The following is a 13,698-nucleotide window of genomic DNA, read 5'->3' as shown; positions in this document are numbered from 1 at the left end:
GATTATTGCCTTGCCACTCCTACTGGAAGCCTCCCTTTCCCCACACTCCTGAAAGCTGATAGAAGACAATTTATAAAGTAGCGCAGGATACCAATCTGTGGCTTAGCCTGGGAGGCTGCCTGGAGGAGACACTTCCCATCCTAAACAAACAAACATGAAGACTGGAGCAGCCACCACTCAGAAAAGTCTTTATCATGCAATACATCTAGGGGTGGGAAGGAATTAACTTCCACATTCCTGTGAGACAAGCTTCATTTCTCAGTCATTCTTCCAGTCACCTGAGGTCACATATGTTACTTTCATTTATGAAATTTTATTTTCAAATACACATCCTGATGAAAAATGACACATTCTAACATGAAATATGAGCAAATAAATGGAATTAATATCCTGTGATATTAATTCTTTCCATACCTGTTTAAATAACTTAATGGCATAGGTTTGGTTTTGGATCTCCACTCTGTATACCTCAAAAATCTCCCCTACTCCAATTAGGAAGTCTTTGTGGAAGTTGTTGGTTCCTTCTACGAGGTTTTGAAAGCTGATAGAGGATTTAAGCAATATTCCTTAGGAAGGAAAGTAGGGAGAAGATACATTACCTTTTCGTTTTCTTTTAAGGAGTCAATGCCACCATTATAAAGAATCAGGATTTCCATATTAGAAACACATCAGAGCCCAGTGGAGAGTTAGTCAGGTGAGGCCCAAGAACAAAACTGAAGCCCACCATGTGCTCCCTGCACATTTACTCAGGTCTGGCTCCCACCATTTCACAGAGCAGATGGCCTTTTAGATATTTCCGTAACAGCGCTGTGATTCTATCACCTTTCCTACAAGATCAGCCAAAAAGCATAGTTGGGGAATTTTTTCCAAGATTCTGTTTCATTGTCATTAGAACTATAAACCTAAAACCAGTAAAAACAAACAAACAAAAAAACCTATATAAGGGGAAATCTTGACATGTATGACTAAACAATATTCTCCAAGGACAACTGATGGAATCATTTTCCGTGAGCCAAATCTTCTGAACGCCTAACTTATTTGCTCAGAGTAAATTAGGAAGATGCTAAAGTAGAGACGGGGAGGGAACATGGAAAAGGTAACCAAATACGAATTCAAAGGCAAAAGCTTGGCTAAGTCCTTCAGAACCCAATTTTGGCTATATTTCCACATTTAATGTTTAATTTAGACCTTACTGTTAAATCTTAAAGGACTGAAATTTTCTAAATCTCTTTTGAACCAAAGAAGCATCAAATTTAGTAGTAAAGTTTAGACAAAGCAGTCTCAGATACCCATTAAAGTTTATCAGAATGATTTCTAGGTAGAAGTAAATTATTCTCTCTGCTAATAAAGTAGGAAAGCTGATCTACAGAATAACTGGATTTTCATAGTGACTTTCAGAATTGCTCTGTGAACATTTCTAACAATCTCTGCAAATGCTATGAAAATTTCTAAAACTATATAAAACCCAAAATAATTTTTAAATGTTTTCCTATGAGACATAAAAACAGCAAATTTCACTAAGAGGAAATATGAAACCCCCCAAGACCTCAATTATGTTCTTCATTGGCTAATAGATTCTTAATATTATAATAATATAACATCCACCAGAACTGTCTCAGTCAAAATTGCAAGTATTTTGTTATCTATGAAAAATTTATCCTGAATCTGCATATTACTGAACAGTTAACATATTTATTAGATCTTTCTCCCTCTCAGTTGACTTAACTGAAAGCATGATTTAAAAAGAAATTGGGGTATTTGGGATTTTTTGTTTGTTTGTTTTACCTTGTTTATTATGTTCAGGAGTAAGAACATTATCCACTGTGACATTGGCTGTTCCCTAAGAGAAGAAATACACGTTAAAGAAATTCAGTTTCATAAGTCTAGATAGAACAGATCCTCAACAGAATCCAAAGCCTGCACTGGGACTATACAGTTCAACAGAGTGAAATCTAATTTAGAAAGAGCTAGTAGAAAGCAAAATTATTTTATTTTATTCAGTAGTATTCATTGCCATATATATATTTAAGGCTTCTGGGCCAACTGTGAAAACTCAGATGTCAATGCCATAGTTATAGTCAATTTTAAATGACTTTTATTGCTATAAAAATGACCACTGCTGATCTGCTTTAATAAAAGCTAAGAGCAATATGCAAAACAGCAATCAGAACTGGAAATGAAAAGCTGAGACAAATGCATAACTCACAGTACCTTTAATAGTTTTAAGCCTCATCTCTGATATCAGATTACTGAAAGGAGAAAGCTATTAACTCTTCAAACATTTACTAATCTCTAATTTTCTGAATCCTCAAATAAGTAAAGAATCGATGGCGAGAGAGCTGAGGCTTTCTGCTTTTAAATTATTACCTTCAAGTCCACCATTTTTATGTCAGATAATTTCATCCTTATGTTCAATTATGTATGCAACAGAGTTCAAGGGTCATTATCTGTGCATACACACTCTACCTTGAAGAACGTGTTTGGAAATCCACCTCCTTGATGACTCTGCTCTGAGGGATTCAAAGCTGCTCCTGAAAGAGAAATAAGGGGAGCTAGATACAAAAACAAACAAAAAAACAAACAAGCAAACAACAAAAAACGTATGTTCCTAATAAACTTGGGGGTCTTCTTTTCTGAGACTGTAAAAATAAACACTTTGACAGTATTGTTCATTTCTAAAGCTCCGTTTCATTCCCATTGAATAGTTACAAATTTATGTGTGTGAATAGGTTTTTAATGATCAAATATTATACAAACATACTTTGGTTCACTTAAAACATGAATATCTACCTTAAATAATTGTTAGACACTATTTAAAATAGTAACTATACAAAGTAAAAAAATGGAAGGTATAAGCAACATTGTTATCATCTTTTCTGTATATGTATTTTAATTTTTTTTTTTTTTGCAATTATGGGGTTATATCTCCCAGGGTTTATTTTTTATCCTATCTTGTGCTATAAGGTTATTAGATGTATGTTTATGTGTGTGCATGTGTGTGTGTGTGTGTTAAGCACTACAAATACCCACCACCATTCCCCAATTTTGTTTTTTAAAATTTAATCTTTATTGCATATTTTTTACATTACCTTTTAGTCCCCTTCTACCCCTCTCCCCCCAGCTATCACCACACTGTTTTCCATGTCCATTAGTCTTTTCTCCTTTTTGCTAAGTCTCTCCATCCCCTGCCCCCTGCCCCCTACCAGCTTTCACCCTGCTCTCCATCTTTGAGTCCATCTTATTTTTCTTGTTAGTTCAGTTTGTTCATTAGATTCCACATATAAGTAAAATCATATGGTACTTCTCTTTCTCTGACTGGCTTATTTCACTTAGCATAACATTCTCCAGGTCCATCCATGTTATTGAAAAGGCTAAATTTTTCTTTTTTTACAGCCAAGTAGTATTTCATTGTGTAAATGTTACATATTTGTTTAATCCACTCATCTATGTAGGGGACTATTCTGTGTGGTTTTGAGAATTGTAGCCCAGAAGCCGTGAGCCGGGTTCCTGCTAGGGGCCTCATCAGACTGACCGGAACACCAGGAAGGCAAAGGCAGACAGGATTGAAGGTTTCCATGGGAATTGGATTTAAAGAATGCACATTATGCTTTAGAGCTTGCTCTGCTTTTCTTATCTCTTAGTTAACTATAAACAGTGTGTAGCTAAAAATGTGTGAAGCCTTGCACCTGATGTCAATATGGCAATGGGATGTTTAACAAACCCTCACACAGAGTGGTCACTGTGTTCTTTACTGTAATCAGTAACTGTCAACTGTAACTCAAGCGTATAAAAGCTTATTGATGATTCATAAGCCTTGACCTTGTATCTCCCGAATCCCCTCCTCAATAAAGGGCACAGAAGCCAGGAATTCTGTGCTCTTCTCCACTAGAGAGATTTCCGCCTCTCATCCCTCCAGACAAAATACAGTGTCCTGGGTAAATCTGTTCTCTCTGCCATGATCCTGACACCTCTGCTGGACATGAAGTTTCCCACCAAGACAGGGCATTGGAGGCAGACAGCCTTACATCTATTGATGGACACTTGGGCTGCTTTGATATCTTGGTGATTGTACATAATGCTACAATGAATGTAGGGGTGCTTATGTTCTTTTGAATTAGTGTTTTGGGTTCCTTCAGATATATTCTCAGAAGTTGGATCACTGGGTCAAAAGGCAGATCTATTTTTAATTTTTTGAGGTATCCCCATATTGCTTTCCACAGTGGCTGCACCAGTCTGCATTGCCAACAACAATGCAAAAGGGTTCACCTTTCTCCACATGCTCTCCAGCATTTGTTGTTTATTGATTTATTGATGATGGCCATTCTGACAGGTATGAGATGGTATCTCATTGTGGTTTTAATTTGCATATCTTTGATGATTAGTGACATTGAGCATCTTTTCATATGTCTATTGGTCAACTGTATGGCCTCCTCTGAGAACTGTCTATTCAGGTCCTTTGCCCAATTTTTAATTGGGTTGGTTTTTTTTTTGTGTGTGTGTGTGTGTGCTGAGATTTGTAAGTTCTTTTAAAATTTTGGATATTAACCCCTAATCAGATGTATCAGTGAATATGTCCTCCAATTCTGTGGGTTGTTTTTTTATTTTATTGATGGTTTCCTATGCAGTGCAATAACTTTTTAATCTGATGTATTCCCATTTTTTCTTTTTCTGTATATTTTTTCTTTTATTTTCTTTGCCTGTGGAGATATATATCCAATAAAAAAGTCTTACAGGTAACATCTGAGATTTTGCTGCCTATGTTTTCTTTTAGGATTTTTATAGTTTCAGGTCTAACATTTAACTCTTTGATCCATTTTGAATTTATTTTGTGTGTGATGTTAGAAGGTGGCCTAGTATGTATTTGTTCAGTTTACCCAACAGTATTTATTGAATAAACTATCTTTAGCCCGTTGTATGTATTTGCTTTTTCTGTCAAATACTAATTGACTATAAAGATATGGGTTTATTTTTGGGATCTCTGTTCCGTTTCATTGATCTATGTGTCTATTTTTATGCCAGTAGCATAGTGTTTTGATTACTATGGCTTTATAGTATAGTTTGATATTAGGTAACGTGATTCCTCCAACTTTGTTCTCATTTCTCAGGATTGCTGTTGCTATGCGGGGCCTTTTGTGGTTCCATATACATTTTTGAAATATTTGTTATAGTTCTATAAAATATGTTATTGGAATCTTGATAAGAATTGTGCTGAATCTATAGATTGCTTTGGGTAGTATGGACATTTTAATGGTGTTAATTCTTCCTATCCATGAACATGGTATATGTTTCCACTTATTTGTATCTTCTTCAGTTTCTTTCTTCAGTGTCTCATAATTTTCTGAGTACAGGTCTTTTACATCCTTGATTAGGTTTATCCCTAGGCATTTTATTCTTTTTGAAGCAATTGTGTATAGGATTGTTTTATATGCCTACATTAAAGAAGAAGAAATGTCTCAAATCAATAACCTAAACTTACACTTTAAGAAGCTAGAAAAAGAAGAGTAAAAAAAAAAAAAAACTGAAGGAAGCACAAGGAAATAAAGAATTAATATTAAAGTGAAATTAATAAAATAAATAATAGAAAAACAAAAGAGAAAAACCAATGAAACCAAAGTGTTTTCTTTGAAAAGATCACAAAATTGACAATCCTTTATTTAAACTCATCCAGAAAGAGGAAAAAATAAAATTACTGAAATCAAAAACAAAACATGAGCCAAAACTACCAACCTTACAGAAATAAAAAGAATTATAACGGAATACAGTAACAACTGTATGTACCTGGAGAGCATTATGCTAAATGAAATAAGCCAGTCAGAGGAAGACAAATACCATATGATTTCACTCATATGTGGAACCTAAGGAACAAAATGAACTAACATGCAAAACAGAGAGAGACTCATAAATAGAGAGCACGTTGACAGCTGTCGGGGGTGAGGGGTGGGGGTAGAGGACTGGGTGGAGAGGGTGGAAGGCTGAGCAAAAATGAAAAAAAAGAAAAAACTCGTGGACATGGACAACAGTGTGGTGATTCCTAGGGGGTAGGGAATTAGGGCATGTGGAAGAGGGTATGGAGGGGATAAATGGTGATGGAAGGAGACTTGACTTGGGGTGGTAAACACGCAATACAGTATACAGATGGTGTGTTATGGAATTGTGCACCCAAAACATATATAATTTGGTTAACCAGTATCACCCCAATTAATTCAATAAAAAAGAGCTATATGTGAAAATTTAGATTACTTAGATGATATAAACAGATTTTAGAAAAACACAAATTACTGAAACTAATTCAAGAAGAAATAAACAATCTGAATAAACCTATAACAAAGAAAGGCTGAATTAATATTTTAAGACTTCCCACAAAGAAATGTTCAAGTCTAGATGAATTCACAAGTGAATTCTACCAGTAATTAAAGAAGCTTTAACACCAGTCCTTCACAGATTCTTCCAAAATAGAAGAGGAGGTAACAACTCCCAAATCATTCTATGAGGACAATATTTTCTTGAAATCAATGCAGGACAAAACATCACGACAAAACTACAGACCAATATCCCTTATTCTTATAGATAGAAAAATCCTCAGGGAAAAAAAAAAGACTAGCAAAACAAATCCAGAAACATATAAGAAGGATTATATACCATGACCAAGTGGGACTCATCCCAGTAATCCAATATTGGCTTAATATGTGGAAATCAATCAGTTAAATACACCATATTAATAGAATGAAAACCAAAATCTGTAAAATCCAATAACCTATCATAATAATAACCATAGGAATAGAGGAGAATTTCCTTAATTTGATAAAGAGCATCTCTGAAAAGCACACAGATAACATCACACATAATTGTAAAAAACTGAATATTTTCCCTTTTACATCAGCAACAAGAAAAGGATGTCTGTTCTTGTCACTTTTATTCAGCAATATTCTAGAGATTCTAGTCAGGGCAATTAGGCAAGAAAAAAATAACATAACAAATATCCTAAATAAGGTGTTGTTATGTAGAACAAAATTTGAAGTTTGGGGGCTGCAAGGGCATTAAAGTCATTGTTCTTTTTTTGTTCCTAAAAAGAGAGAAAATAATTATTATATAAAATGGAAGACTCAAAATGAAGCCCATAGAAAGCTGTGGATTTCACATCAAAACTAAAAAACAATTGCCGATCATTGAAATATAAATACAAAATGATATGTAAAGACATGCATGCCAGAAATATAATAGCAGCATGTAAAGGTTTTACTTTCTTAAATGACTTGGTTTTGTCCTGAGACTTGAGGGAAATTTTTTCTGGATGTGAAGAAACCACCTATGCAGCCAGCAGAATTGCAGGGATGATGACTTGCAGGAAATACAAGGCCTTTCTCAGAAGGACTCATAAGAAAATCCAAGTCTATAAAGTAATCTCTGGAGGTTAGCAAATAAAAGGTAAGAAATTTTGAAAATAAAACCACCCCACCAAACTGAACAATTTTAAGAAAAGGTAGGCCAGAATGGATATCTAGATGGATAATGAGTTATTTGCATAACTGATAACTTTGTCCAAAGTAGCAACAAAGACTAAATCTTTTTATCTTGATTCTTAAATCAGTGAGTAGCTATCATAAAAGACATCTGTTCAGCAGGCTACACTAGCTTCCAGTGAACCGTCACATTATCGCTTTTAACAACCTATACAATTAATGCTTTTAAAGATAATTCAAAATATCTGTCAGAACATGGAGGCAGCTAGAATGCACACCTGGAGTTCTGGTATATGCTAATCAACCTGGCCCTGGACTTAGTTGTCCCTAAAGGATATGTGGATAGACTGAACTTGTTCCCAGGGTAAATGGTAATGAACCTAGCCTGATATGTTAACTAACCTGGTGTGGTGGGGGAAGCAATGAGATGTAAATGACCTACTGAATACGTTGATAAGCAAACTCACCCTCACCAAAATGTGTGGTTGACAGGTATAAAAAGAAGTGTGGGTGGGACTCCTATGGGCCTACAAGGAGGACCAGGAGTCCAGGGAGTCCCCGTTCCCCAATCCCCATTCCCCTTGTTCCTATGGGCCATTGAGTTGGTCTGGGAGTTGCCTCTCCCCTCCACCCACTTCCCCTTGTTCCCTCAATAAGCCCATTGCCTGATCCCACAGTGGTCTCTGGGTGATTTCTCAGAGCAATATCCATTCAATAAATTGCAGTTAAATAATGCTATTTTCCTCAGTAAAGGACTCCAAGCAAGGTGCTATCCTCCACTTCATCTCAGACTTACCTGTCTTCTGGTACTAGGGAGGTAAATAATTGTCTTTCCACCAATCAGCTCATCTCCCATTTAAAAAATAAAATCAATTTTGCATGTGCAACAGACTAGCAGTCAGCCAAGAATGTGAAACTGTTGTCTACTTACAGTCCACATCATTCTCTGCTGCATAAACAACACAGAAAACAAAAGATACTATGAAATATATTTCAGAACACTGATGTATAAAATATACCCATGTGTCCCATCAAAATGGTATGAGTTTATACTGTGAACAGCAAGCTGTGTGGGTGGTTTCACTGGCTGGAAAAGGCTCAGATAATGATAAGGCTTTGAATTTATAGTTCCCGAGGACTCATTGCATTTTAAATTTATCAGTCAGCTTCACAGTGAAACATTCTGTTCTATAAAACTAAGTGAAGAAATAGTGTGCAAACAACAAAAAGGAGTTAGCCAAGTTATATAGATAATATAATGGTGGAAGCCTATTGGGAACTGTCTAATGTTCTATCAACATGGAAAACCTTCTGAAGCTACAGTTTTCTGGTACAAATCTCCCAGGATTTCTTCTTTGTGTGTGCAAAATTTGGAGGCTCAAGTATATTATCAAAGAGTATGTGTGCAAATATACAGAAATAAAAATATTCCTGAATGAAAGAAGCAAATTATAGGATGTTAATTCAAAGGCATTTCCAAACCAAGATCAGTCAAGGTCATTCTTGTAGAAGTGAATAAATCTAAAGTGGAGTAAACAGAACAGGTAACATTAGGAGATTATTTTATTGACAAAGAACGAACGAAGAAAACTTCATGAGTTTTTACTTATCAGGTTACTCTAAAGTAAGTCATGACACAGCATGAGAAACAAACAAGACAGAAAGAATTAGGCCACTGTGAAATATATAGTGAACAGGTAAGGCAGAGTCAAAGGCCATGGCAAAAAAAAAAAAAAAAAGAGCAGGACAGATAAAAGAGAAATCCCAGAGTTATTCTGGAGGTCTATCAAACGTACTAAAATATGGAGGTAGAAATCCAATTTTATTCTTAACATCTAATCATGTGATAAAAACAAATTATAGCATTATCTATATTTTACTCATGCTGTGATTCTGATTATGCTTATGATTCAGAGTTTTAGAGTTTGGGGCAGAGAGCTGATGTGCATTGCTAGGAATAAAACATTTCGAAAGATGTAGTTTGTAAGTAAAGAAAAAAAAAATGTTAACCCCAAACTATAAAGTGGTAGAAAGGAATGTGTTGTTTAAATTAGGCAGTAAGAAAGTGTCAGTCACTAAAACAAAATGTGAAGCTGTAAGGCCCACTTCAGATAAATGCCACTTGTAAGAAGTCAGTAACATATAGCATGACTAGTCACTCTCTTGAATAAAATGCAACATTTATATTTACAAAGTACAATTTCTATAAAATGGACCAAGAGCCATAAAATAAAAATCAATGTTTACCATAGTTTGCAATTAAATGGATAGCTCGATGATGTCCCATCTCCTGGAGAATCTGTAAAAGGTCACCGATGGTCTTGTTTTTCTGGGCCCAGGACCAAAGTAATTCTCTTGTTCCACTTTTACCTTGGTCTACATATTTTTCAATGTGACGAACATCCAACCAGCTGCTTGAAAGTCGCTCCGCTGTGGAAGAACCAAAGAAGAGTTCACTTTATTGGAATACTTGTTTTTGTGTGCCTTATGTGTTTTATTCAATTTTTTATAGTTTTTTATTTTGAACTAACTTTAGTTCCTCACCCAGTTTCCCCTAATGCTTTCCCCCATTTGCTTAACTAATTTATTTATTTCATCATGAACTCACAAATATTTATTCTATAGGTTAAAAGCCAATACTGTCATTATCTATATTGTTGCTAAAAGTGTTCCAGCTTTGACCATTCATGTAGGCTCCTGTGTTCTTTTGACAAACCCCACCATTTTTGGAACACTTCCTTACTTTCTGGCTTACAAGATGCTCTAGGCCTATTTTGTATTCCCCATGAGCAAAAGGTAAACCTCTGTCACATTAACCACTGAGATTTTTGTAGAGTTTGTTACTGCAGCATAACAGTTCATCTTGACGAATACACACACAGTTTCATCTTAAATTTTCTGTTATTTCAGTCTCATTTTATTAGAAGAGAGGGAAAGGGAGTGGAAACTTTTGTGAGTACATATCAAACAAGGGAAGATAAAGCAGAGACATTCAGTCTGAAAGCATGCTTAAGCTGTAGAGGCAAAAACAGCCACAATAAAATGACTGAATCATTACATTGGAATGTGTGTGCCTTTACTCAGTATTTTAACTTCCAGCAAGAATATATTCATCCTTCATCTCTTTGAAGAGATGCCTTATGAAAAGGCAAGGACTATCCAAATGCTAACATATATTTTAGATAGCTTATCATTTAAAAAATAGAAGGGGGTCTTTAGAGCAAAAATGTGGTAACTGTAATGTATTTCTTTTTGATAATATAATCTATGTATTTGGTTGAAGCACATTTTTCATAAACACTACCTATTTCTAAAATTTCTTGGAGGAAATACTGCAAATCAGTGTAGTAATTGCAGGCACCAAGTGTGAGTGGAGCAAGAAAAGGGGTCCCTAACTGAAGATGAGCACATCGCAGAAGGCTTCCTGGAGGAGTGGTTTCTGGAGCCTGAGCCAAGTTTAAAACTATGAGTATTTCTAAACAGAGGCCAATTTTTAAAGGAATTATTGGATAAGGTACGCTATCCTGGGGAGAAAAAAAAAAATCACTGGAGTTTCAGTTTGGAGAAAAGGCAAAAGAATGAACTCTGAGCCTCATGGACTATACTGTCTTCTAAAATGAAAAGCTGCCAATCAAGACAGAGCATTGCTGGCCTCCTGAAAATATGTAGGAACGCGCTGGTTTAGTGGTGGCTCTGCCAGCAGCCTGTGGTGCACATCCAGACAAGTCCCGGCCTCACTGAGCCATCTCAGACTTCTCATTAGTAAACGTCTTTTGCAGTAATCCCTCCCAAAGCATGTAGTATATTAGTTTGCCTTTCCCTGGCCTGCTAATTATATGAGCACTGACTCTAAAACCCCTCCAGCCTTTAAAATGCTTCCTAGTCTCAAAATTAACATTCCAATGAGGTAATGCTAAATAGCAAACTTTAGGAAAGGGAAAATTAAGGTTTCTACTTTTTCTATTAGTAAGTAATTTGGCTAATATTTAGAGACTATTAGACATAATGTATCACATACATTAATAATATTTATATAGCATATAACAGGATTCTTTTTCTATCTTGTCTTTTTAGATAAAGCTGTTCCCTCTGCACTTTGAATTTCGGGGATAAAACATGCACGTCATTTAACAGGAAGAAGAAAGAAGATGACCTTATGGGCTACCACAGTCAAGCAGGGAACATGAGAGTGACGGGACCTCAGCTGGCTTTGCTGGGTGGATTGGGGTAAAGTTTAAACAGGCTGAGTGAGGAAGGAACCTGTCAAATGGGGAATTGCTACAGAAATGAAGAAAAGGTCATGAGAGGGCAGAGGAGACCAGTGCTGCTTAGAGTAGAGGATTTATGTTTAAGGAAATGTGAACAAACTTCATGACGTCCTCAAGTTACCTTTGTAAGAATGTGCTCAGCACACAGATAGATGTCCAATACATATTTGCTGAATGCCAGAGAGGTCCCTGAGTATTAGCACAAATTAAACTTTATCCTGAAAGTAGGTGGGCCAATCTGAGATTTCTAATGCAAAGATGGAAGTTTTACTTTTTGGAAGATCCATCTGGTGGCAATAGTAGCAGGAGTCTCATATATAAGATTTGCACATAAAAAGGTGTAAACATTTTATCACAGGAGGAAAGAAATGATTTATAATTATTAAAGAAGTCTGGGGTTAACTTTTCAAGTTCCAGGGAATATCAGATTTCCCACATAATTCCATCCCCCATTTTTCCTTTTCTTTTTTTTTTTTAAATTTCTGAATTTTCCTTTTAAAAGTGCAACAGTCCATGAGTCTGTGCTCTCCCACCCTGTGACATGGCTGAAAAACTGCTAATGTAAAATGCTCTTCCTTAAGCACATGTCTGAGATTTAGCTGGTGGGTGAATGGACAGATGCCAAAAGTGCTGGGGATTTTGGTTCCCTAACACTGACCAGAGGCAAAGGGTTCCGAGTTTGCAATGAGTCTAAGGAAAGCTAGAAAAGCTCATGCTGTGAAGCTGACCCTGGGCTCAGTTAAAATGGACACTGCATCCATGGCTTGCTTCCAGGACTAGAAATAAAATGCATTTCTCTTCCTCTACTGATTTACAGTGCAACCTTAATAGCTTTTGTCCAATGATAATGCATTCTGACTAGAAACCCCCCATAGAGTATTATTAGCACCCATAAAATGTATAATTCATTTAGATCAAATTCTATAAAACAGTACCTTCAATTTGATGCAAAAGGATGCAAACTCTTGACCTTATTTATATTCCTCAATATTCCTACTTTTCTCTTATCCCTCTATATTTGTTCCCTTGCGGGACATAGAACTTTGTTTGTTCACAGCACTAAACAAATAAAGAATATAAGGGGACAAAATGGCAATGGAAAAAAATACAATAAATTTGAGCAATAAAAATAAATAAATAAATTTAATGGAAAAAAAAAGAATAAACTTCTCTATGATTGAATTGTTAAAGTTAAGAGCATTCTAAATGAAAAGATAAATTTTTTTTTTAATGTGCATTATTTAAAACTACTTTTTGGAAGGCAAATCTTTTGTTCGAAAGGCACCTTGGCATAATATAAGCCAAAAAGTCTATCTGAGAAGTTCAGAGATTAGTTTATATGAAGATACTGGTTGTTTAATAATCACTCAGTACTCAAAGGTACTCAGATGCTCTGTTTTGAGAGGCAAGACTATCTAGGTAGTGCTAGCCACTGGGGTTTTCAGCTGCAGAAATCACTCCTCGTATGCAAATCTGTGTCTTAAGGGGTTTTTTATAAAACTGCAACACATCCCTATTTGGAATCCTTTTTATTTGCATTTACCATGTGCTAAAACCCCTAGGAAATAAAACTGCAGTCTCATAAAGTTTGCTTTGAGATAACATAATGGGGGGAAAAAGATGCCTCTCTCCCTTCTTCCTACAAAACACACAAAAAATTAGGCTTAAAAAAATAAAGAACATTTAAAATTAAAGATATTTTTTAATTCCAAAAAGAGTAAAACAAATTTTAGAAGTGTAAGTTAGCTCAAATCCTTTTTCCAGACCATAGAATCAATACCCACTAGCTAGGAAATTTTACAAGAATTAATACTCATTCATATTTAAGCTTACGTGTACTTGTTCCCCCAATATCTAAGTAAGACTCATAACTTAGTAACTGGAAAGGGCTGACATGATTTTTCTAGCATCCCCCCATCTGTTCTGCTCTCTCAATCCAAGACTCAGGTAGGACCTACCATTACCTTTGG

At 35.6% G+C, this 13,698-nt stretch overlaps 1 protein-coding gene across 2 annotated transcripts in view; it reads right to left on the bottom strand.

Annotated features, from left to right (window-relative positions):
- IRAK3 (interleukin 1 receptor associated kinase 3) overlaps window positions 1-13,698 on the bottom strand; it is a 48,623-nt gene that overhangs the window by 26,719 nt on the left and 8,206 nt on the right. For both annotated transcript variants that reach the window (XM_090273569.1, XM_090273570.1), the window contains exons 2-5: window positions 9,708-9,890; window positions 2,467-2,531; window positions 1,786-1,840; window positions 415-566 (exon numbers count right to left, since the gene is read on the bottom strand). In XM_090273569.1, the coding sequence (XP_090129695.1) occupies window positions 415-566; window positions 1,786-1,840; window positions 2,467-2,531; window positions 9,708-9,890 (455 nt within the window). The remainder of the gene's footprint in view (window positions 1-414; window positions 567-1,785; window positions 1,841-2,466; window positions 2,532-9,707; window positions 9,891-13,698) is intronic.

The sequence above is a fragment of the Furipterus horrens genome, unplaced genomic scaffold, assembly GCF_987537825.1.
Source record: "Furipterus horrens unplaced genomic scaffold, mFurHor1.1.pri manual_scaffold_4, whole genome shotgun sequence".
In the NCBI taxonomy this organism is placed as follows: domain Eukaryota; kingdom Metazoa; phylum Chordata; class Mammalia; order Chiroptera; family Furipteridae; genus Furipterus; species Furipterus horrens.
Note: the sequence above shows the minus strand (reverse complement) of the source record. Positions and strands in the feature narration are given on the sequence as shown.